General features: G+C 26.7%; 3 protein-coding genes across 3 annotated transcripts; 2 read left to right on the forward strand and 1 right to left on the reverse strand.

Annotated features, from left to right (window-relative positions):
• Positions 1–1108: 1108 nt before the first annotated feature.
• Positions 1109–5549, forward strand: LOC130677123 (organic cation transporter protein-like). The gene is made up of 8 exons (XM_057483749.1): positions 1109–1471; positions 1548–1883; positions 2456–2703; positions 3133–3392; positions 3479–3791; positions 3853–4094; positions 4845–5020; positions 5084–5549. Exons 1-8 carry the CDS (start codon positions 1337–1339, stop codon positions 5357–5359), a joined length of 1986 nt encoding a protein of 661 aa, XP_057339732.1. The 5' UTR covers positions 1109–1336; the 3' UTR covers positions 5360–5549.
• A 1867-nt stretch (positions 5550–7416) lies between these two features.
• LOC130677391 (mediator of RNA polymerase II transcription subunit 31) lies at positions 7417–10586 on the reverse strand. Its single transcript, XM_057484134.1, has 3 exons — positions 10201–10586; positions 9772–9861; positions 7417–7811 (listed from the first exon to the last, which is right to left on the reverse strand). Exons 1-3 carry the CDS (start codon positions 10265–10267, stop codon positions 7495–7497), a joined length of 474 nt encoding a protein of 157 aa, XP_057340117.1. The 5' UTR covers positions 10268–10586; the 3' UTR covers positions 7417–7494.
• A 142-nt stretch (positions 10587–10728) lies between these two features.
• On the forward strand, positions 10729–15582 carry LOC130677390 (T-complex protein 1 subunit gamma-like). Its single transcript, XM_057484133.1, has 3 exons — positions 10729–10885; positions 10995–11056; positions 13942–15582. Exons 1-3 carry the CDS (start codon positions 10849–10851, stop codon positions 15493–15495), a joined length of 1653 nt encoding a protein of 550 aa, XP_057340116.1. The 5' UTR covers positions 10729–10848; the 3' UTR covers positions 15496–15582.
• Positions 15583–23111: the final 7529 nt, after the last annotated feature.

A 23111-nucleotide genomic window follows, 5' to 3' on the forward strand; every position in this document is an offset into this window, starting at 1 on the left:
GTAAATGTTCTTGATAAAAGTATTTTTTTTTTTCAGTGTAACTTAGTTTCGAGAGTTGTAAGATTATTATTCAAATTTCAGGTTTTAAAAAAATAATTTTCAATTTCAATAAAAAAATGACGTCTTTTTTTGACTTTTTCGAAGTTTTGAACATCGCCGACATGTAATAAAAATTACAAGTATTCATCAACTTGATCCTCATTATGATTTAAGAATAATTTTCATTCATCTCGTTATTTTTTTATCATAATTTTATATTTATTTTTGTTTAAAAATTTATACTTTCTGACTCATAATTTTTTCATTCGAATTTCTAGCGGGTGATTTATGAATTTGTTTTCATCAATACTGCACTGAAAAAAAAAAAAAAAAAACTTTTCCCAAGTATAAGTACTTCATTTAAAGAAATATTTACTCGGTACTATACAAAAAAATAAAATTCTTAATCATAGTAAATATGTACTTCAATCGAGTAATATTTTCTTGATTTAAAAATTTCTATACTTATTTTAAGAAAATATACTTGATCGGAGTACATTTCTGCTAAGATTAAACAAATATTTTCTCGGTAGGGTACAAACATTTATATACTTGAAAAAAGTTTTTTTTTCTCAGTGTGCGACTCGAAAAAAAAGTAGTGAAAAAATTACAGTTTCAAATATCAGCAAAGTCCCTTTACTTCGAAATTATAAGAAAAAGTTTAAATTATTACAGTAAAAACTATAATACTTGTTTATACGAAGTCCCTGTTTTTGCACTAAAACTGTAATTTTTCTACTACTTTTTTTTCCGTGAACTTTTTTAATTTTCAGCTTTTTTTTTTCAAAATCAAAACTGATTCGTATTATTCAGTTTACAGTTTTTTTTTAATTGACAGCAATTTTCAAAAAATTTTTCTCAGTAAAATCATATATTTAAATAAAATTAAAAATAAAATATTGTAAATATTCAGGTGAGCGATGATTGAAATGTAGAACATGTGAGTATTAATTAAAGTGGGTGAGGGAGTTATTTTTTATTTATATATTTAATTTACTGTCCTCGTTCGCAATGGGGTGGCAATCCCTCCGTTGTGGTCCTCGAAGAATAGGACGCAGACTTACTCTGCTGCTTCTACTCATTCAGTCCGCTCTTCACTCCCACCGCGTGACATTCGTTCCTCGCGCTCAAAATTTATCATCATAAAAAATTTATCACTTGAGTAAAAATTAAAAAAATTAATTAATTTTTTTAACTCAATAAATAAACAAAATTATTTCTGACATCAAATAAAAATACAAGTGCAGTGATTTAAATAAATTTAGTTAAATATAAATAATTCATATGATTTTGAATAATGTCTATCGAAGATATAAATGTAGGATGTTTTCAAATAATTTTATTATTTTTACTTGGTATTAATTACATTATTGTTGCAATGAGTCATACATTAACTATTTATCATAATTATACTCCGAAATTTTACTGCGAGGTAAAAAATTTTATTTTTTAATTTATGAAAAATAAAAAAATTTTTTTTTTTAATTAACAAACAATTTTTATTCTAGACATCGGATGGATTAAACAAAACTTACGGATGTATTAATAATACATATGTAAATAATACATTAGGAGAAATAAATAAAGAAAATTCATTGAAAATATGTACGACAAATGAATACAATTTTTTAACAGAAAATGGTGAAAAAAGTATCGTTACTGATTGGGGATTAATATGTGAGCGAAGTTATTTAAAAGAATACAGTATTGTTGCATATTGTGTTGGTGTATCGATTGGCGCATGGATCGCGGGTATTCTTGTCGATCGTATTGGACGACTTCCGGTTTTAGCGATTTGTTTATACAGTCAGGGTACGATGGCTGTTGCTACTTATATAGTTCAGGTAAAAATCAAATTTTTTTTTTTTTAAAAGGGATGTTCATCAAATAGTTCACGTAACTTTTAACTTTTAGACTCCCCACCCCCCCCCCCTATTATGACAGAAATGTATACATAGAAATTTGTATATATTTACCAATATGAAACAAATGACTTTCTATTGTAACAAAAAAATGAAATTCAAAAAAACTAACAGTAAAACTTTTATGTATCTGAAGATCGGAACGTTTTTCGCGGATCGAAAATAAAAAAACATAATGAAAAGTAAAAAATCTACTGGATCTAGATTTCTGAAATTGCAGCCACCCCCAATTTTCCGTTCTCACCCTTAAGCAGTCAAATTGCATAAATTTTTTTCATTTTCGTTGCGCGAAAAACGTGCCGATCTTCAGATACATAAATTTGGAAAATTGTTCGATGAGTTGCGAAGTCACGTTTCCTCAGACCTCTCAACCTCCCATGTCACATCTTGTCACTGTAAGCGACACCTCACCCCGTAAGTGCGAACGTATTTTATGAACGGCCCCAAAAATGTATAATGAAAATTTTGAAATTAAAATTATTGTGTTGGAATAGAGTTACCCGGTGTTTCTAGCTCTCCGAGGGCTCCAGGGAGTTTTTGCACAAGGATTACAAACTGCGACGTACATTTTGGCCCTCGAATTATTTCCAACAAAGTTTAGGACATTGGTCTCTTCGGTAATGGGTGTTGCGTGGGCATTAGGATTATTATTACTTACTGGACTTAGTTATGTTATTCCAGACTGGAGAATTCTACAATTAGCTGTTTCCGTACCTACGGCTGTCACTGTACTTTATATTTGGTAATTAATTTTTAGATAATTTCATTTTTTTATGACTTTGATCACTCATATCTTTTAGAATATCGACTTTACGAGTAATTTTACAGAGTACTTTTTTGTAGAAAATTTAATTTCTTAAATAAAAGTATTCTGCAAAATTTTTCATATTTTTGATAACGTAAAAGATATGCGCGATTGAAATTATGCAAATACAGATAACGAATATTCAAAATACTTAGTTTAATTAAAACTTTAGTCGTATTTTCTAAAGTATCACTTTTATGAAAAATTTTATCAGATACTTTTTTGTAGGAAATTAAATTTCTTACAAAAAAGTACTAAAAGTTTTTTGTCTGCATCTAATAGTTTAGAAGATATAAGCGATATAAGCACAGCTATAAAAAAAAATTTGAAATAATTTGAACAAAAAAATGATTTTTTACTTCTTAGGGTGATTCCAGACTCTCCGAGATGGTTACTAGCTCGTAATAAAACAACAGAAGCAGATATAACACTTGAAAAAATAATAAAATATAATAACTGTTGTCTTGGGAGCAAAGCAAGACGAGAACTAGTTGACAGTGAAAATGTGACTCCTGTTAAATCTGACCGGAAGTCTCGAATTTTTAGTGATAGCAATGAAAAAAGTAACACAGATGAAGCAGTTAATTTGCTTACACCCACAACTTCAACAAACCGTAACTCTCGAAGTAATTTTATTAATTCAATTTTATTATTTTTATTTCTTAACTCATAATTTATTTAGAATAATTTAATATTTAAATAATTATTGCAGTAAGCTTACGAGTAATATCTCAGAATTTAGAAAAACGATTATCGAACCCAACAGAAACATTCATACAAGTTACTGAGAATATTCCCAATACAGACAGTAGTGAAATTTTCGAACCAGCCGCCAATGAAAATTCAACAGAAATAAGAATTATCGAAAATAAATTAGATCTCGATGAGCAAACGGTCGTAATCGAACAGAAAGAGTCTACTGAAATAATCGAATCGCTTCCCGAAGAGAAACCAGTTAAAAAAAATTTTTGCTCATTTAAAAATGGATGTCTGATTAAATATATTAGTATAATAACTTGTCAATGGTAAATATTTATTTTTGAAATTTAATTAATTGGAAAATTTAATTGAAATAAAATTGTTCAGGCTCTCAGTATCGACGATGAATTCTTTGATGTCTCATCTACTGCCGAGTGTCGTTCAACATCGACACATTAATTCGACGATAAATGCTTTAGTTGAATTATTTATTTACATTGGAATTTACTTTGTACTATCAAAACACGGAAGACGGCTACCGATTATTATTTTACAAATATTTAATTTTATTATATGCCTTGTGATTGCTGTTCTGGTATTTTTACCTTTCACGACAGTATTTTTGAATGGTAATTATTATTTTTTTATTTTTTTCAAACTGAATTTTGAAAAAAATCGTCTGAAATATTGTGGTTCTGAAGTTAGCAGACAATTAACAATTTTCGAATTTTATTTTTAACAATTTAATTTATAAAAAGAAAAAAACCAAAAATATGCACATGTAGAAAATTAAAAAAATTATTAGTGCAATTTTTTCAAATATTTTTTTTTTCAATTTATCATTTTTTAAAAAAATCCAAAAATTATTAGACTTCGACTAATTTCATTATCATGAATTATTTAAAAAAATTTTTTTTTAATTAATTAAAATTTTCCTGGAAAAATCTACATGTGGATTTGTTTTTTTTTTTTTATTATTTTGATTTGTAAAGATCTTTGCAGATCAAAGCTAAAAGATAACAATAAAATGTCAAAAATTCAAAACTAAAATTGTCGCAGATTTCGTGATTTTGTAAAAAAAAAATCGGAAAAAATTTTAGATCTGAAAAGATCTAGATGAGATCAATAGATCTATTGATTTATACAGATTCATGTCGATTCTTCAAATCTACAGTTTTTCTGGTTTTTTTTTATTCAATTTCAAAATTTTGATATTTTAATTTGAATTATTTTTTTTACAAAGTCCACAAAATTATTCAAAAATTAAATTTGAATAAACAAATCCGATAATTGTTTGAAAAACTTTTTTTTTATTATTTGGAAGACATTAAAAAAAAAAAAATATTGAATTGTATAATTAAAAAAACTTTTTTTTTTAGATTTAATTCGAACAATTTTATTATTATTTGGAAGAGTAACAGCTTTAAGTACACTTGCAACAATTTATTTATACACAAGTGAATTATTTCCTACTGTGATACGCGGCACTTGTCTTGGATTATTCATAATAATATCAACAATCGGTGGTATAAGCGGACCTTACATTTTAATACTAGTAAGTTAATTTAAATGATTGAAGTTATTTACAAAATTAATAAAAATAATCAATTAATTTCAGGTAAATAATTTGAGCGGTCCGTTAATTTTCATCGGAAGTTTTAGTCTCGCATCTGCAATACTTTGTTTCCTCTTACCCGAAACAATAGATCATTGTTTGCCGGACCATCTCAAAGATATGAATAATCTCAAGTGTGATAAAAGTTACAAGATAAATGTAACCGGAAGTGAAGATAAGATAATGGAGCAAGAGATTTTGAGGGAGAAACTTTTTTCAGAAGACTGGGTCGACGCAGGTAATGGAATAATTGTTAATTTTACAGAGAATAAAAATTAAATTTCTCTTATGATCTAATTATTATTAATTAATTTAAATTATACATTAAGATATTGATGTAAATGTACTGATGGAATACTATTTAATTTTTTTAAATATTTGTATATAGTTAATTTTATTGCGTAACCAAAGTATTATAATTTTATGTTAGTTCATATTTATAAATGTAATTTAAATAAAATTTTTTTGACAATTTAACAATTTTTTTTATTTTTTGCAGTCATACCACACAGATAAAAAAGGATTTCTCGGCGCAAGAAATATTTTGCATTATGAAATGAAAACAAAAATTTTTTTAGGACTAAAAAATAGTAATTTTTTGCTTAATAATTTTTTTCTTACCCCAAAATAATTTTTGTTTTCAATTCATAATTCAAAAAATTTTTTTCGTCGAAAAATTCATTTTTCCAGTGCATAATAATAATTAATTATTAAATTTTTTTAGAGCGCAATTTTTTTTTTATGTTTATCATAATTTTTTTAACAATTCCTGATTACGATTAAAGACCGATTCAAAAATATTTAAATTTAATAAAACTTAAGGGAGTCTGCAGTAATTTTTGTTTGTTTTTCTTTCAAGCAAAACTTCTAAATGTAAAATTAAGAACGAGACTCGATGCATTAAGCCATAGTCTAGCAATCTACATTTTCATTTTTTAAAATCATTCATTTATTTAAGAGAAAAACGCGGACAAAATTTCCATTTTTACTGCGCAAGTGCGACGAGGACAGTACCGTTCGTCGACTTGAGTGTCATAGAGAAAAAAGTGCAGACCCATCTTACAATTAAACCCTTTAATTATTTTTCAGAATTTTATTTTCAATATTAAATTTTTTTTATTAATTTCATTAATTAATAATTAATTTATTGCGTTTTTGTTAACACAGACACCTAAACTGTTACATTGCCGAATATTTAAAATTTTTGAAATATCAATTAATTATTTTTAAATAATTGAATCGTTTATTTGAGAAACCCCATAAGTCATGTTTTTTACAAAATTGGGTTTTTTTCATATTTGGGTTCTTTGGATGTCCCTCCATAGAAATCAATCAAAATATGCATCAAATCAGCGTTTAAAAAAAATTAACGGGGTGACAGCAATTTCATTTAATTGAGAAAACCCATAAGTCAATGACTCAAATAAACATATGCAGTTTTAGTTTTACAGAAATAATTTTTTTTTTTTTTTTATTAAAATTCGCGCTTTTTGGGAAATTAATTTCAAATGTTGTTTTATTGTTGACTGTTGTATGACTAATTAAAATGTTTAAATTAATTATAATTTTTTGTAATTTCTGAGTTTCAGAGTTCAAATACATATTTTATAATTTATTTTATCAGTGTAATAAATGGAGTGGAAACATTTAAAAAAACAATGATTTTGTAACTTTTTTTCCGTTTGGTTGAGAAACCCCATAAGTCAATCAACTTTAAATAATTTTTTTAAGTAGTTTCAGTTAAAAAATTAAATTTTTCTTGTTGGAATCTTTTCCAGAGACCCTAACATTATTGTCTTCAATTATTTATTTATTATTTTAATGTCAAGTTTTTCCAAAAAAATGTTTTTTGTGTTTCCTGAAAAATTTTGTTTTCTTGACTTATGGGGTTTCTCAAATAAATGATTCAAATGGAATATTGGGAAAGCACAACAAGTACTCAATTCCACCTGAGGATTGATAAAGAGATCCGGAAGAAACACACTAAATGATCGCCTCTTCTTATACAACACGCTGGCCAACTCGGGTGCTATGTACGATGTGGAGATTTGGGGCTGGGCACAAAATCCAGAATTTAAACGTCTATACACAAGTGCTCACAAAATGGCACTTGGTGCAGCAAAGAACACCCCTGATTATATCTGGCAGACTGAAGCAGGAGTTCCCAGTAGCCTGTACACCACCAGGAGAAGAGCATGCATGTACATAGTGGACATCCTCAAGATGGAAAGCTTGAGATGGCGGCAGATGGCACTACGAGAGGAATGCCATCGGGGCTATTTTTAAATAAAGAAATATAAAAAATATGAATGGCAAAAAACTTGAGCGATTTAAAAAGAAAAAATATTTTATTTTACATCGTTTTTTTTTTCTTCTAAATTTTTTTTTTTATAAATTAATAATAATAAAATTAATTAGGGAACTTTAGGTTGTACTATTCCATTATTTTGTGTAACATTGTGCTGTTGCGTTTGTTCGCCAGCTGTTTGCAATAATCTTGTACGACGACGGGTGTAGTGTTGCCACAGTAATATCTGTTGGTCATCAATGAATTTAGTGCACTGTGAGTTTACGACTTCTCGTCTGAAGTGTTCGTATTGAAGTAGGTCGAGGAAGTATAAACACATAGGATATTTCAAGTATTTCGCGTACTCGGGCTCCTTCCAGTATAATAAATATTTAAGGTAGTTAACAAATGATGAATCTTTGAAGTATCCTCGTTGTGCTAAAACTGATCAATTAAATATTTAATTAATATATAAATTCACAATTAACCCGTCAACACTCCCGTTATGAGCATTTTGCTCACAGGACACAAGCGAGGGTTCCATGGCAACTGATCCCCGACAAGTGATCACACGATAATTGATCCCACAGACTAGATCCAGTTAACAACTGATCTTCTAATTCATCAGTTTCATCAAGATTTTTGTAACTTTAATTATCATCATCTTCAAAAGCTTCATATTCATCATTTTAAACCGAATGTCGATGGGATCAATTTGTGGAGATCACTTGTCGTGGTATAAAATTGTTGGGATCAGTTGACGACACACCCAAGCGAGATACTAAAAAACACGGAAGTGCTGAAGGATTGATTGATTTTTTTTAATCCCTATCAAGTAGAAAATTTATTTGTCAATTATTTTGATACCAATATTACTTAGTGCTCAAGTGCCCGTGTAAAAAAATTATTGTTCATAATGAATTTAGATATAAATTTAATCTCGAAACTCAGAACGTGACACAAATATGACTTTCATCATGAATTTGTATCAACAACTTTAATCACGTCAAAATTATGACTCAGTAAAATTTCAATCCAAGTGATCCGAAGTTCATTTACTAAATTAATTTTACAATCGAAACTGATTTACGTAAATCAAGTACTTGATAGAACAAGTTTATTGGTAATTTCTGAATCGATAAATTTGACAAAAGGTTTAATTCAGTAAAAATTCAGTCAAGTTTCTATCGAAGTCATCCCAAGTCCAATTCAAAGACGTCATAAATTAATTTTATAATCGGTACTGATTTCGAGACGAAAAGTTGGAGTAAATTCATGATGAAAGTCATATTTGTTTCGTCATGAAATTCAGACCTAAATTCATTATGAACGAAAATTTTTCTTACACGGGTAAGAGACCCACTATCCCATCAGGGAACTAGTACCCGATCACTCATGTATTTGTATGTCAATATTTAGTAAAATTTAGTAAAAATAGATATACAAATATTTGGAGTGATCGAATACTAGTTCCCTGATTGGCTAGTGGGTCTCTTACTTTAATGCTTTAAAATTAATTTGATTCTTTTTCGGTTTGAAATTTAAAAAAATTTCAATTTAGGTTCTATTAATTATTGAATACATATAAACGCTTGTAAAAAATATATTCTAGTATTTTTTTAAGATTTTATCCGCATGAAAATTATTGAGTACGAATTAAAGTACATAGAGGTAGTTGAGCAAAATAAGACTCAGTTTTTTGACAAAGAAAATTTACTACCGCAGTACGATCATTTTATAATTTTTACGATACTTAAAATAGTTGACATCTAATAATTTTTTAATTTAAAAATTACACCTAGAGCTTTTTAAATTTTTTCCATGTGCACATGTTTAATTTTTTCTTTTCTTCAAATTGAATTAAGAAAAAAATCTGAAAATTGTTAATTGTCTGCTAGCTTTGGGATCATGAATTTTTACTAAAAAAAATTTTTTTCGATTTACTACAAAATTCAAAATAATGTGATAGTAATTCTTGTATAGAAAAAAATTAAATTCTGTGTTAAAAGTAAAAACAATAATGTAAAATAAATTAACTATCCATATTCAGATTAGATAGTTACAGATTATTTATTTTAAAAATTAATTAAAAAAAAAAAAGCATTTTTAAAAACTGACTTTACCCTGGAATAAGCTTTTGTGTTAATTTGTAATAAAATAACTCAGATAAACACGAAAGAATGTTTTTTGTGGTACAAATTTCGAAATTCTCGTACTATTTGGGCCGGACAAATCACCACGTTTTTTCTACTTTAAATAAAATTTAATTTCAAAAAAATTGTGTCTCACTTTGATCCACTTTCCCTTAAATAAATTTTAAAAAAGCCTAATTTTTAATTCAGGATGTTTTGTCACCATCCAGTTTAGTGTTTTGCCACAAAATAAATAAAATAAGAAAACTTACAATTCAAATAATTCGGATTAGCCAAACATTGTACGAACTCCAATTCAACTTGAAAACGTACACGTTGCTGTTCATCTGTTTCTGGTCCACCTGATAAATGTAATAGAAAGAAATATTAAAATACTTAATTAATAATGATCCTGAACTTAACAGACGATTAAGAATTTATGAGTGTGAATGTAGCAGACATCAGACAAATTTACAATTATTAATAAATATAGTACATAATTGATAAAATAAAATTTTTTAAAACTGCACATTTAAAAAATTTTCAAATTAATAAGTGGATTTTTTATAAATATTATTTTTAAAATTATCTACTCTATTTATTTATAATTTTAAATTTGTCTGATGTCTGCTACATTTACACTCATTAACTTTAGTATTATAATTAATAAATAATTAAATAAAATAAACAAAAAAGGTTACCGTTCATTCCAATAAAAGATGGTTTTCGACCTTTTATAAAACTAGATGCCTCATCCAAACGGTTCATATTATTTAAAAACAATTTTAGCTATTAAATCTTGCTGGTTTATTTATTTTTAAACCAACACACTTTTGCATTAATTATTTAAATCATTTATAAATATTACAGATAACAAATCTAACCACAAAATAACCTATTTTGATATATTTATGTAATAATCCTACAGGCTGGTTAGTTTATTTTCCAACGGAAACCAAAATTAAAAAAAATTTTATACGTAAAAATAACTTAGTAATTATTAAATTTATTTTTACATTATTTATTATTTAATATAATATACGTCGTAAATAAATAACAAAGATATCAACACTTATACTTATTTTTGGTTAGGAAATAATAATAAATTTTAATTATATTTTTCTCGGGTAATTTCAAATATTACCGCCAGTTGATACAGTAGATTTTGAGTGGTTTGATCCTCTGTTGCTAAGCCTGTCCTGATTGCTGCGAAAGCGAAAGTTGAACGATCAGTTTTTTTCCGTATCCATTATTAACTGTTTTCCACCTTTTTCTATCTAACTTGAATTTTATTGTCATATAAATTCCTAATTTATAGTTAAAACAGTTGAAATCCATTATAAACAAAAATGATGGGTCCAGGTTCTGCGCCTTTTTTGGTTTTAAGTAAGTAAACGATAAAATATATATTTGATACTTTTTTGTTTGCACGCCGAATATTTTAGTAAATTAATATATTAACCTAAAATCATGTCGTCTTTTTTAATAATTTCAGGCCAAAATACAAAACGTGATTCTGGTAAAAGAGTCCAAAAAGAAAATATTCAAGCAGCCAAGGTGAGAATAATTAAATAACATTTCATAAAATTAATTGCTTTTTCCTTATAAGGAAATGTGCCGGTCCTGACCTCACAGGGGTGATACTCCCACGTGCCGACCATACTAAAAATATTTGTAAAAAAAGCCATTTAAAAATTTTACTATAAATTTTTTTATTGAAAATCAGAACGAAGTTTCTGAAATGAAACAATTTCGTGCGGGAATCATGTATGACCTTTTATGGGAATAATGCCATAAATTATTTATGATGGAATAAATTAAATAATATGCACCTCTAGGTAGAATTATCGATAATATACAGGGTGATCCAAAATTAGTTTTACACCGGTAAGATTGAAGGGATAATTCTGAGCATAAAGTTCCTGAACAATGTTTCTTAATTTCGAATATTGTGGGAGTTGTTAAATAGTCAAAGTGGCCAATCAGAAACGAGCTTTAGAAATAGAAAAAAATACAAACGAATAAATAATAAGTTAGGCATAGAATTTAATTCTATGAATTAATAGAATTGGGCAAGATTCTTTGGTAAGATATTTGGAGAAGCACTTTGTGAAGAATTGGACAATTCTTGACCAAGACACTTGATCGAGATTCTTTATCCAGACTGGTGGCAGACTTAGGCCAGTCTGTGACCAGAATTTGACCAGAGTCTTGACATAGACTTGCGCGAGAAACGCAAATGTGAAAAGTATAGTATTGCAGTGGTTTTCATTTATAGTCTAGTCAACAAGTTTAAAAATGTTATTTTTTTACAATTACGCATTGAGTTTGTAGTAATGCCTAGAAAAATTGATTTCCAGAATTTTTTAACACTTGAAAAATTTTGGAAGTTTCAAATTCTGACCACAGTCAAACTCAAGTCTTGACCAATAATCTTGGTCAAGAATCTGGACCAATTCTTGTACAATTCTTGATCTAAAATCTTTCTAAAGTATCTTGATCCATGCTGGCACAAGCCTTTTACCGAATTGCTACTAGGGCAGTCTCGAATTTTGTCTCGGTTTGAGACTTGAATTTTGTCTTGATTTTTGTCTAGGATTTGTCTCGGGTTCCGTCTTAATTTAAGTCTTGAATTTAGTTTCGATTTCAATTTACCGTTTCTCTTGAATTTTTTGTCTAAAATATTGTCTTGGTTTTAGTCTCGAGATTCGTCTTGGTTTGAGTCTTGAGTTTTGTCCAGGATTTTGTCTTGATTTAAGTCTTAAATTTGGTTTTTATTTCAATTTCACGTTTTTTTTTCTAATTTTTTGTCTAAAATAATGTTTTGATTTTAGTCTTGGATTAAGTCGTGGTTGCTGTCTTGGTTTTAGTCTCAAATTTTTTTTCTTGGTTTTAGTCTCGAATTTCGTCTGGATAATTACATATGCTATTTGTCAATTCCAATGTTTCAAAATTAATGACTATTTACATTAGAATTAAGTCCTATATAAAAAAAATTAGATGTGAACTTGGCTACTTGCAACACTGCAAAACTTATTATTTATTCTTTTATATTTTTTTCTATTTCTAAAGCTCATTTCTGATTGGCCACTTTAAATATTTAATAACTCCAACGATATTCAAAATTAAGAAATATTGTTCAGGAACTTTCTGCTCAGAATTATCTCCTCAATCTAACTTTCACCGGTGTAAAACTAATTCTGGATCAGCTTGTATATATATAATCATAGTGACCATATTTCTGGAAAACCTGGAAATGTCAGGGAATGATAAATATACTGGAAAAGTCAGGAAATTTCATCTCAAAGCTAGAAAAATTTTTACTTTCTTTGTTTTTTGACTGAAAAAATCCGATAAATTTTTTTTTCTGTGAAAAATGTTCAAAAAGTGGTGCGACGTAAATGCGATTGTAATACGATTTGAAAAAAAATCAGTATAAATTAATTTCAATAGCGAAAAAATGAAGCAGTTAGAAAAAAAATCTTGAAATTTTTATTATGCACGATTCCAGAACAATTAAAAATCAATCACAATTATCGAAAAAAATTTACTTAAGCCTGTAGACCGTTTCTAAGTTGAAAAAAAATTCGGGAAACTTTTTTTTCGATGGTTTTCTTAGAATTATTCCGGGACCGTGCACAATAAAAAAATTTCAAGACCAGATCAGAAAACTAGGCACTTAAAGTTACAATTTGCCTTCTTTATTTTTGTTGTATAACCATTTTCCTGTGAGTTACAGCATGTTGAAAATCACGTATAGATTTAAAATTTTTTCAATATCTTTTAGTTTTTGTGACTAGCGTATTATTGAAAAATTTTCAAGTGTTGCAATTAAATACCCGGATACTTCTTAAAATTCCCTGACATTTCCATGATATAACCCGGTTGCATTGAATTCCCTGATAATTCCCCGTCATTCCCGATTTGTGGTCAACCTGAATATGTAGTTTTGGATAAGTAAAGTAAAACACTTAGTACTCGATCAGGTGCTGGGTCTCTTATTTTATAGTTCTACGTATGTTGGATTGTATATATTTTTTTGATTATAGAAGATTGATTCAATTTAATTTAATCTCTTTTTTTGTTTGCATTAAAAATATCAGACTTCATTACAGGTAAAATTCAATGATGTTTTTGAAAAAATTTCAACAATCCAAATCGCACAATGTGTTTAATAGGCATGATACTGGAGTTCGCCGGCGTCTAAAAATTTTTGGATTTTTTTCATAACAGAATTGTAAAAAAATAATATTTGAAAAAATTGCACCTATGGTTTTTTAAATTTTCTATTTATGCATTTTGTTTTTTTTTTTTTTTTGCAATTGATTTGCTGAAAAAAGAAGAAATTAAATATAGAATCTTAAAAACTTGAATTTATTTAATTATGAGTAAAAAATTACTTATTTATGATGAACATCTTGATAATTATTTTTTTTTTTCAGGCCGTTGCTGATGTCATTAGAACTTGTCTTGGACCACAAGCAATGTTGAAAATGTTAATGGATCCAACTGGTGGAATAGTGATGACCAATGATGGAAATGCTATTTTACGTGAAATTACTGTTCAACATCCAGCTGGTAAATCAATGATTGAAATCGCTAGAACCCAAGATGAAGAAGTCGGAGATGGAACAACATCAGTAACTGTTCTTGCTGGAGAAAGTTTGGCAAGAGCTGAAGCATTTTTAGAACAAGGAATGCATCCAACTGTTATCATAAGAGCTTACAGACAACTTTTAGAAGACACGGTTGAAATTTTACAGGATAAAATTAGCGTTGAACTTGACTGTAATGATCGCAATAAATTAGTCGAAGTTGTTAAATCGTGCGTTGGTACTAAATTTATTGGACGCTGGTCTGATTTAGCGTGTCAAATTGCTTTGGATGCTGTCCATACAGTCTTACTTGAAGAAAATGGACGCCGTGAAATAGATATAAAACGTTATGCTAAAGTAGAAAAAATTCCTGGAGGTAGTATTGAAGAAAGTCATGTTCTTAAAGGAGTTATGCTGAACAAAGACGTCACTCATCCTAAAATGAAGCGATGCATAAAAAATCCACGGATTGTTCTTCTTGATTGTAATTTGGAGTACAAAAAAGGTGAATCGCAAACCAATGTTGAGATTATGAAAGATACTGATTTTACCCGTGTTTTGGAGCTAGAGGAAGAGCATATCAAAAAAGTTTGCGAAGATATAATTGCTGTTAAACCAGATGTCGTAATAACTGAAAAAGGTGTTGCTGATCTTGCTTCACATTTTTTGTTGAAAGCTGGAATTTCAGCAGTTCGTCGTGTTCGTAAATCAGACAATAATAGAATTGCACGAGCATGTGGTGCGACAATCGTCAATCGTACTGAAGAGCTTCGTGAAGATGATGTTGGTACTGGTGCTGGACTTTTTGAGATTAAAAAATTCGGCGATGACTATTTCTGTTTTATTACTGAATGTATTAATCCAAAAGCATGTACAATAGTATTGCGTGGAGCAAGTAAAGATGTTTTGAATGAAACTGAAAGAAATTTACAAGATGCTCTTCACGTTGCTCGTAATTTATTGCTGGAACCTAAATTAGTACCAGGTGGTGGTGCTACTGAGATGTCAGTTTCAAAACTTTTAATGGAGAAAGCTGCTGGAATAGCTGGTGTTGAACAATGGCCTTACAAAGCATTATCACAAGCTTTAGATATTATTCCGAAAACATTAGCTCAGAACTGCGGTGCTAATATTATTCGTACATTAACTGCATTACGTGCTAAACACGCAACTGAAGGTAATACGTGGGGTATTGATGGTGAAACCGGTGAAATTGTCGACATGAAAGTACGAGGCATTTGGGATCCATTGAGTGTTAAATTGCAAACTTATAAAACAGCTATTGAGACAGCTATTTTGCTGTTGAGAATAGATGATATTGTTTCGGGCAGCAAAAAGAAGGGCAATGAATACAACCAAAATCAAAATGCGGCTCCCACCGAAGAATCAATGAAAGAATAACTATAATAAAAAAAACTTACATAAACACACTTTTTTTTAAAAATAATAATGCTTATGTAAAAGAATATAATTATACTTGGTTCGTCATTTCATTGTCTTATATTTTTTTCAATTCATATAAAAACTAATTTTTCACACTTCGTATTTCACTAAGTTAATAAATTTTCATTTAATAAAAAAAAAACTTCGATTTTTAGTATTAAATTTTTAAATACTAAACTGTTTTACTTACCATTTATTGTAATAAATAACCTGTTGACTATCATTGTGATTTTATTAATAAATTTATATTGAAATTTGAAAATAAATGATCAAGGCGTAAATAATGACAATGATAACTAAATTTTAACAATTCGATTGCTAGATGAAAGGGAAATTGTTTCCAACTGATCTTCCCACGCATTAAATTCAAAAAAATTTATCTATGGGAAGACGTATTTCCTTACTTTCAGGAGTCAGAGTGCCATGAAGGGGGACCACTAGTGTGATCGCTCGAACAAAAGATTATTTTTGAGAATTTTTTGAAGAAAACTACTCCACGGAATGTTTTAAAGATATATTTGTGGATATATAATTGATACTAAGTAAGATTTTTGGATCAAAAAATTACAAATTCAACGAGTTATTCACAATTAAATTTATTCAATATTACATTTATGTGAAACGAGCTCTCGATACCATGATATATTAATTTGAAAAAAAATGATTTAGTTGATTACAAAAAATTAAAAGCAATTAGATTAAATATTAATTAAGTTATTAATTAAAATTATTTATCTGTTATATTTATAAAGCTTGTGACATTTTGATAAATTTGTTCAGATGAAAAAAAATTTTATTTAATTACAAAATTTTTCAAAGCAAAAAATAACTCAAAAATTTAATTATTCACAATAGTCAGCAGCGTCGTTAAATAATAATTAATTCATCAATAAAATTTATGAAATGATATATATATATACAAAACGAGCTCTCGATACCATAATATATCAATTTAAAAAAAAAATGATTTAGTTGATTACAAAGAATTAAAAGTAATTAAATTAAATATCAATTAAGTTATTATTTACAATTATTTATCTATTATATTTACGGAGCTTGTGACATTTTGATAAATTAGGTCGGACAAAATGCGTTTTATTTAATTTCAAAATTTTTCAAAGCAATAAATTATTCAAAAATTTAATTATTCACAATAGTCAGCAGCGTCGTTAAATAATAATTAATTCATCAATAAAATTTATGAAATGATATATATATATATACAAAACGAGCTCTCAATACCATGATATATTAATTTAAAAAAAAAATGATTTAGTTGATTACAAAGAATTAAAAGTAATTAAATTAAATATCAATTAAGTTATTATTTACAATTATTTATCTATTATATTTACGGAGCTTGTGACATTTTGATAAATTAGGTCGGACAAAATGCGTTTTATTTAATTTCAAAATTTTTCAAAGCAATAAATTATTCAAAAATTTAATTATTCACAATAGTCAGCAGCGTCGTTAAATAATAATTAATTCATCAATAAAATTTATGAAATGATATATATATATACAAAACGAGCTCTCAATACCATGATATATTAATTTAAAAAAAAAATGATTTAGTTGATTACAAAGAATTAAAAGTAATTAAATTAAATATCAATTAAGTTATTATTTACAATTATTTATCTATTATATTTACGGAGCTTGTGACATTTTGATAAATTAGGTCGGACAAAATGCGTTTTATTTAATTTCAAAATTTTTCAAAGCAATAAATTATTCAAAAATTTAATTATTCACAATAGTCAGCAGCGTCGTCAAATAATAATTAATTCATCAATAAAATTTATGAAATGATATATATATATACAAAACGAGCTCTCAATACCATGATATATTAATTTAAAAAAAAAATGATTTAGTTGATTACAAAGAATTAAAAGTAATTAAATTAAATATCAATTAAGTTATTATTTACAATTATTTATCTATTATATTTACGGAGCTTGTGACATTTTGATAAATTAGGTCGGACAAAATGCGTTTTATTTAATTTCAAAATTTTTCAAAGCAATAAATTATTCAAAAATTTAATTATTCACAATAGTCAGCAGCGTCGTCAAATAATAATTAATTCATCAATAAAATTTATGAAATGATATATATATATACAAAACGAGCTCTCAATACCATGATATATTAATTTAAAAAAAAAATGATTTAGTTGATTACAAAGAATTAAAAGTAATTAAATTAAATATCAATTAAGTTATTATTTACAATTATTTATCTATTATATTTACGGAGCTTGTGACATTTTGATAAATTAGGTCGGACAAAATGCGTTTTATTTAATTTCAAAATTTTTCAAAGCAATAAATTATTCAAAAATTTAATTATTCACAATAGTCAGCAGCGTCGTCAAATAATAATTAATTCATCAATAAAATTTATGAAATGATATATATATATATATACAAAACGAGCTCTCAATACCATGATATATTAATTTAAAAAAAAAATGATTTAGTTGATTACAAAGAATTAAAAGTAATTAAATTAAATATCAATTAAGTTATTATTTACAATTATTTATCTATTATATTTACGGAGCTTGTGACATTTTGATAAATTAGGTCGGACAAAATGCGTTTTATTTAATTTCAAAATTTTTCAAAGCAATAAATTATTCAAAAATTTAATTATTCACAATAGTCAGCAGCGTCGTCAAATAATAATTAATTCATCAATAAAATTTATGAAATGATATATATATATACAAAACGAGCTCTCAATACCATGATATATTAATTTAAAAAAAAAATGATTTAGTTGATTACAAAGAATTAAAAGTAATTAAATTAAATATCAATTAAGTTATTATTTACAATTATTTATCTATTATATTTACGGAGCTTGTGACATTTTGATAAATTAGGTCGGACAAAATGCGTTTTATTTAATTTCAAAATTTTTCAAAGCAATAAATTATTCAAAAATTTAATTATTCACAATAGTCAGCAGCGTCGTCAAATAATAATTAATTCATCAATAAAATTTATGAAATGATATATATATATATATACAAAACGAGCTCTCAATACCATGATATATTAATTTAAAAAAAAAATGATTTAGTTGATTACAAAGAATTAAAAGTAATTAAATTAAATATCAATTAAGTTATTATTTACAATTATTTATCTATTATATTTACGGAGCTTGTGACATTTTGATAAATTAGGTCGGACAAAATGCGTTTTATTTAATTTCAAAATTTTTCAAAGCAATAAATTATTCAAAAATTTAATTATTCACAATAGTCAGCAGCGTCGTTAAATAATAATTAATTCATCAATAAAATTTATGAAATGATATATATATATACAAAACGAGCTCTCAATACCATGATATATTAATTTAAAAAAAAAATGATTTAGTTGATTACAAAGAATTAAAAGTAATTAAATTAAATATCAATTAAGTTATTATTTACAATTATTTATCTATTATATTTACGGAGCTTGTGACATTTTGATAAATTAGGTCGGACAAAATGCGTTTTATTTAATTTCAAAATTTTTCAAAGCAATAAATTATTCAAAAATTTAATTATTCACAATAGTCAGCAGCGTCGTCAAATAATAATTAATTCATCAATAAAATTTATGAAATGATATATATATATACAAAACGAGCTCTCAATACCATGATATATTAATTTAAAAAAAAAATGATTTAGTTGATTACAAAGAATTAAAAGTAATTAAATTAAATATCAATTAAGTTATTATTTACAATTATTTATCTATTATATTTACGGAGCTTGTGACATTTTGATAAATTAGGTCGGACAAAATGCGTTTTATTTAATTTCAAAATTTTTCAAAGCAATAAATTATTCAAAAATTTAATTATTCACAATAGTCAGCAGCGTCGTTAAATAATAATTAATTCATCAATAAAATTTATGAAATGATATATATATATACAAAACGAGCTCTCAATACCATGATATATTAATTTAAAAAAAAAATGATTTAGTTGATTACAAAGAATTAAAAGTAATTAAATTAAATATCAATTAAGTTATTATTTACAATTATTTATCTATTATATTTACGGAGCTTGTGACATTTTGATAAATTAGGTCGGACAAAATGCGTTTTATTTAATTTCAAAATTTTTCAAAGCAATAAATTATTCAAAAATTTAATTATTCACAATAGTCAGCAGCGTCGTCAAATAATAATTAATTCATCAATAAAATTTATGAAATGATATATATATATACAAAACGAGCTCTCAATACCATGATATATTAATTTAAAAAAAAAATGATTTAGTTGATTACAAAGAATTAAAAGTAATTAAATTAAATATCAATTAAGTTATTATTTACAATTATTTATCTATTATATTTACGGAGCTTGTGACATTTTGATAAATTAGGTCGGACAAAATGCGTTTTATTTAATTTCAAAATTTTTCAAAGCAATAAATTATTCAAAAATTTAATTATTCACAATAGTCAGCAGCGTCGTTAAATAATAATTAATTCATCAATAAAATTTATGAAATGATATATATATATACAAAACGAGCTCTCAATACCATGATATATTAATTTAAAAAAAAAATGATTTAGTTGATTACAAAGAATTAAAAGTAATTAAATTAAATATCAATTAAGTTATTATTTACAATTATTTATCTATTATATTTACGGAGCTTGTGACATTTTGATAAATTAGGTCGGACAAAATGCGTTTTATTTAATTTCAAAATTTTTCAAAGCAATAAATTATTCAAAAATTTAATTATTCACAATAGTCAGCAGCGTCGTCAAATAATAATTAATTCATCAATAAAATTTATGAAATGATATATATATATACAAAACGAGCTCTCAATACCATGATATATTAATTTAAAAAAAAAATGATTTAGTTGATTACAAAGAATTAAAAGTAATTAAATTAAATATCAATTAAGTTATTATTTACAATTATTTATCTATTATATTTACGGAGCTTGTGACATTTTGATAAATTAGGTCGGACAAAATGCGTTTTATTTAATTTCAAAATTTTTCAAAGCAATAAATTATTCAAAAATTTAATTATTCACAATAGTCAGCAGCGTCGTCAAATAATAATTAATTCATCAATAAAATTTATGAAATGATATATATATATATATACAAAACGAGCTCTCAATACCATGATATATTAATTTAAAAAAAAAATGATTTAGTTGATTACAAAGAATTAAAAGTAATTAAATTAAATATCAATTAAGTTATTATTTACAATTATTTATCTATTATATTTACGGAGCTTGTGACATTTTGATAAATTAGGTCGGACAAAATGCGTTTTATTTAATTTCAAAATTTTTCAAAGCAATAAATTATTCAAAAATTTAATTATTCACAATAGTCAGCAGCGTCGTTAAATAATAATTAATTCATCAATAAAATTTATGAAATTATATATATATATACAAAACGAGCTCTCAATACCATGATATATTAATTTAAAAAAAAAATGATTTAGTTGATTACAAAGAATTAAAAGTAATTAAATTAAATATCAATTAAGTTATTATTTACAATTATTTATCTATTATATTTACGGAGCTTGTGACATTTTGATAAATTAGGTCGGACAAAATGCGTTTTATTTAATTTCAAAATTTTTCAAAGCAATAAATTATTCAAAAATTTAATTATTCACAATAGTCAGCAGCGTCGTTAAATAATAATTAATTCATCAATAAAATTTATGAAATTATATATATATATACAAAACGAGCTCTCAATACCATGATATATTAATTTAAAAAAAAAATGATTTAGTTGATTACAAAGAATTAAAAGTAATTAAATTAAATATCAATTAAGTTATTATTTACAATTATTTATCTATTATATTTACGGAGCTTGTGACATTTTGATAAATTAGGTCGGACAAAATGCGTTTTATTTAATTTCAAAATTTTTCAAAGCAATAAATTATTCAAAAATTTAATTATTCACAATAGTCAGCAGCGTCGTCAAATAATAATTAATTCATCAATAAAATTTATTAAATAATATATATATATATACAAAACGAGCTCTCAATACCATGATATATTAATTTAAAAAAAAAATGATTTAGTTGATTAAAGAATCAAAAGTAATAAAATTATTCAAAAATCGCCGCACGTTTAAATATTAAACATTAATTAAGTTATTATTAGTGTATTGTACACGAGAACCTGCTATCCTACCGGCGTCGTCGACGGTCTCTATTTTCACTGTCAGGCACATATCCTGGTAAATTCTCACTGGAACATCCTGAAGGCGTTGGAAGGTCCAGTGTTGATGATGAAGTAACCGGAGCTACTGGACGTGGATTTGCAGCTACTGGACCCAGTGGACGTCTATTTGCAGCTATTGGAGACACTTGAGGTGGATATGCAATACGTAATTGGTTGTAACATTTTTCAAAATCACCCAAATTTTGTTCAATGATTCTCTTAACGTCATTTTTAACTGTCTGTTGTTTACTTAATACGCCATTTTTGACGATTTCTGATTGGCTTGTAAACATTTCATGAACTGATTTTCTATAGACAGCATCGACTGACTCGTCAGAATTTTTTAAAATCTGACAAAACTCATTCCACAATCCAGATGTTACTACCGGGTCAAAATTAGTTAGACGTTGAATGTACTCTTCGTACGTTGAATGAACCGGGCAGCCTTCGAGGACTGCTTTAATAAGATCGTGGAGGGTCACTGGACAATTATTTGAATCACTAGGTTTCATTTCACTATTATAACGTTTCTTTTATTCACAAGTTCAAACCGTCGACGAGATGCAATAGCGTCGACAGTCAGAATAGAATTGAATGTCCACTCTGTCTGATAAACGTTCGATACCTTTACGTGATTCAATCCCAATAATTATTGACCAATCATTATCGAGCATTACAATATACTCTGTAAGGGTATTTGAATTTAGTCTTATCTTCAATATTAATTTTAAACTATAGAAAACGAGTATAGGAAGTTTACTAATCGTATTAAAGTTTATTTTCCCACGATAAGATTTTATGTGCGATACTGATTTCCATAGATAGATAAATATCTTTATAAAAATGATTAATCATCGTTCGTAGCTCTGACTTTGTAGTTAAATTAAATTAATTAAAATACCAAGTTCTTGGTATTTTATAGGTATGAATATTAGACAGCAACTAAAGATTAATATTTAGTTTGTCATTCTTCGAAAGTATACAAGTACAAATTGATAATCGGTAGTTGTAACGCAGGAAAATATATATTTTAATATGTATTTGAATTCAGTCTTATCTTCATGTACTCCGCTGAAAATCTTTAAGGGGCTTCTTTTCAGCCCCCCCAGAGACCGTTAAGAAGTTGCGTGGGATAATCCGGTCCGGAACACCCTCTGCAATCATCCCTTAACTTAAAAAAATTTTTAAAAAATAGTACAAATCGAAATACCCCGCTGGAAATCTTTCAGGGACTTCTTTTCAGCCCCCCAGTGACCTTCACGAAGTTGCGTGGGATAATCCGGTCCGGAACACCCTCTGCGATCATCCCT

This window comes from Microplitis mediator, chromosome 11 (assembly GCF_029852145.1).
Source record: "Microplitis mediator isolate UGA2020A chromosome 11, iyMicMedi2.1, whole genome shotgun sequence".
NCBI lineage: Eukaryota > Metazoa > Arthropoda > Insecta > Hymenoptera > Braconidae > Microplitis > Microplitis mediator.